Source organism: Tenrec ecaudatus, chromosome 14, assembly GCF_050624435.1.
Source record: "Tenrec ecaudatus isolate mTenEca1 chromosome 14, mTenEca1.hap1, whole genome shotgun sequence".
NCBI classification, from domain to species: Eukaryota; Metazoa; Chordata; class Mammalia; order Afrosoricida; family Tenrecidae; genus Tenrec; species Tenrec ecaudatus.
The window spans coordinates 88,304,056-88,307,706 of record NC_134543.1 but is presented as its reverse complement, the minus strand read 5'-3'; the positions used below and the strand labels follow the sequence as shown (position 1 = coordinate 88,307,706).

Sequence of the window (3,651 nt, the reverse complement as noted above, 5' to 3'; positions counted from 1 at the left end):
TCTTGGATGTCACAAACAGTTTGTGTTCAACTGCAAAGCTAAAGATTGGCAGAGCAAACCCTTCCAGTGGCACTGCAGAAGGAAGGCCTAGGAATCTGCTTCTGGAAAACACCACGGACAAGGAAACCCAAGGGAACGGCTCTCCCTACCAACACATTGGTCACCATGAGTCAGAATCCACTTTGAGCTTACTTTGAGCTTGGGGGTTGGAGTTAAGATCTCTAAAGGAGGGTACAGAAAACAATAGCTTTATTAATGTTGTTAAAATATAGATAGAAAATATTTTAAATTACAGGATGACAGATTATTTAGTTAAGATCTGATTCTTTAAGATATGTTTCCAGGCTATATTACAATTTTTTTCACAAGTTTGTTAAATTTTATAAGTCTTGGTTTCCTTCTGAGAATATATAAGTATTATACTCTATTTTCATTGTTGTGAAGATAAGGGAAAACCCATGAAAATGCCTTTTTCTTGGTAAGGGTTCAATAAAGAGGAGAGATCTAGTTTAGTCAGAATATAATTTAGTTGATAGAAAAGGTTAAAATTACAACATAACTGAATAATATCATATTTCAATAGTTTTCATTTCGATGTACAACCCAAGATTTTATTCTCCAAAATATGACTTTTTTGTAGGTACAAAATGTTTTACTTTAATGTGCTATGATGATGATAATGTCATCTTGGTTGTTTATCATATCGCAATCAAAAAGTTGATCTGGAACTTCCATGCTTGCCCTTTATCTTTTTCATTGCTTTTTTCATGTCTTTATTTCTGAATGTGTAGATGATTGGATTTAAAAGGGGTGTAAAAATTGTATAAAACACAGATAGGATCTTGTCTATGGAAATACTGCTGAATGGCCACACATAGATGAAGATACAAGGTCCGAAGAAGAGTACCACTACTGTGATGTGGGCGGAAAGAGTGGACAGAGCCTTAGAAGACCCACTGGAGGAGCGATGCTGGACATTAATCAGAATGATGCTATAGGAGATGAGCAGAAAGATGAAACAGAACAAAGAGAGCACTCCACTGTCAGCAATGACCAAAAGCTCCAAGATGTAAGTGTCAGTGCAAGCAAGTTTGATGACCCGAGGTAGATCACAAAAAAAGCTGTCCACGACATTGGGTCCACAGAATGGTAAAGTCACAGTGAAGACCATTTGACTCATAGTGTGCACAAAGCCAGTGGTCCAGGAAAGAATTGCAAGCCCAATGCAAACACGATGGCTTATGATACTTTTGTAATGGAGAGGTTTGCATATGGCAACATATCTATCAATTGCCATGGCTACAAGCAACATCATCTCACTTCCACCTAAAAGGTGAAGGAAAAACATCTGGGTCATGCAGCCGTCATAAGATATGGCCTTATAGTCACTTATTAAGTTACAGATCATCTTAGGAGTAGCAAAAGAGGCCAATGACATATCGATAAAGGAGAGGTTGGCCAGTAGAAAGTACATGGGGGAGTGCAATTGAGGGTCCAATTTCACTACAAAGATAATGGTGAGGTTCCCTAAAACAATGGCTATGTATACAATGGAAAAAAATATGAAAAATAAGATCTGTAAATCTCGAGACTCTGTGAGTCCCAGCAAAATAAACTCAGACACGGAGGTGTGGTTATGTCTTTCCATTTGTTTGCCTGTTGTCATCATATATTACCTAAAATAAAATCAAAGCAGATTAACATTTCAGAGATCAAGTTGAGAGACACAATACATATTATTAGTTCTACTTCTTAAAAGCTTCTGAAATGCGAAAACAAAAATAAATACTAAACACTGAGTCCAAAAATTAAAAAAAGAATAGCCATAGTATCTTAGTACAGAATATGGAAAATATCTACAGGTATTATGAAGAATAACTGCCACATATCAAGATGTTTGAAGAAAATAGTAGGATTTGATAAACAACCCTTATTTGCACTAATCTTGAGAAAGGTGTACAAATATATGTCACAGGGCATGTAAAATATTACTCTTTTTTTAACAGTTTGAGAAACAGATTTGTTGATACTCTCTGGGCAAAATCCAAACAAAAAAGCTCCTTTGAACTTGAATTCTATTTCTATATTGCACAGTACCATGGGTCATATAAGTGAAGGAGGGCTGAATTATTTCGTATTTGTTAAGCAGAATCTAGAAAAAATGAAATTGAGTAGATTGATTACAGAGAATTGAAAAATATGGAAGTCAATATACCCACTGCCAACAAATCAAACCTTTTGGGAGCCAACCAGTCAACACCTTTCTCTTTCAGAGCAGTTGATGGGTTAGAACCGGAAGTCAATCATCTTTGTTGCTAACATCGCAGTTGGATGGCCAATTGAAATGATCTTTCACCTACATTTCCCCTAAAGTATAAGGAGTCCAGATATTTGGACTATTTATTGCACACGGCCTGATTTCATCTTTGAGAGCTGAATTGTTAGGAAGAATTAAAATGTTCAAGGATAACCTTGGTGCATGATTGCTGCTGGTTTGCAACTGCCCCAAATAAATTCCTTTAACTTCAAGAGGATGTACATCCAAACACATCTATTAAATTATCTCTCCTCAGATATGTGAATTTTAAGAGTATTATAAATACAGAGCACTGGTAAACAAAGGGCCACTCTGGTAAACAAACAGAGCCCTCTCACGTGGTCCTAGATAAAGCAGATACAGGTTAAATAGTGCAAACTAACATATTCGAAACACTATACCAATATTGAACATCTAGATGTCTAAGATGAGAGAGTAAGATAACAGTTTTTAAGTGAATGTAGGATAAAAAGAAAAGTCGAAAAATGTAAATCAGATCATATCTTACTGAATATTTCATCAATGGAAAGTAATTAGACACAAAGTGCTTTTAAAATACTTTGAAAAGTTTAAATAATACAGAAATATATGATAAATATCTTTTTCTTTCCTCTAAGCAAATGATTTTACTTTTGTTTCTTTACTTCAGAATTTTTAAATAAACTAAAATAAAACCATATCATTAAATATTGCTTATTGTCATAAATTTGTATGTATATGTGTGTTTTGACTGAATACATGATTATATGTCACACATAACACACTTCAAATAATTTTTATTTCATCTAGTTAATTGCTATTATAAAATGGAATGATAAAAATTTACATATTTATTTTCATGTGGAAGGCTTTTTTCAAGTAGATTACTTGAGTAGAATTACTATGTCATTTCCACTCAGAAAATAATTCCAATATTCTCAAGAGAGTACTATAAAACTTAGTTATTTTAATTTTTAGTCTTTATTCTAATGACTTCATTTATTTCTAGGACAGTCATAGTGATTCAACAGCAGAAAATATAATTATAAAGCTAAGCATGTCTAAGAGTTGGATAAACATCAAAGTATTTTAAAAATAAGAACAAAATAAACATCTCAATAAGTGCAGATGTGTACAGTGGGTTTCAAAACATTTACGGAAAATGTAATTGGAATATTCCCCATAATTCTGTGGAAGCCCTTCATATTGATATTTTGAATTATAAATATGTGAAATGTCCTCAAATTCACCTGTACTCATATATTTAATGACTCCCAGCCTCAATTCTACAAGAATATTTTTGAAAATTGCAAAGTTGGTTTAAAATATATTTGGAAGCTAAAAAAAACAAGAAC

General features: G+C 33.4%; 1 protein-coding gene across 1 annotated transcript; it reads right to left on the bottom strand.

The window, feature by feature from the left end:
* Positions 1 to 709: 709 nt before the first annotated feature.
* LOC142425668 (olfactory receptor 4K13-like) lies at positions 710 to 1,669 on the bottom strand. Its single transcript, XM_075530984.1, has one exon. It carries the CDS (start codon positions 1,667 to 1,669, stop codon positions 710 to 712), a length of 960 nt encoding a protein of 319 aa, XP_075387099.1.
* Positions 1,670 to 3,651: the final 1,982 nt, after the last annotated feature.

Excerpts from the sequence above, each read along its gene's own strand:
- LOC142425668 (XM_075530984.1), bottom strand. The coding sequence starts at position 1,669 with ATGATGACAACAGGCAAACAAATGGAAAGACATAACCACACCTCCGTG.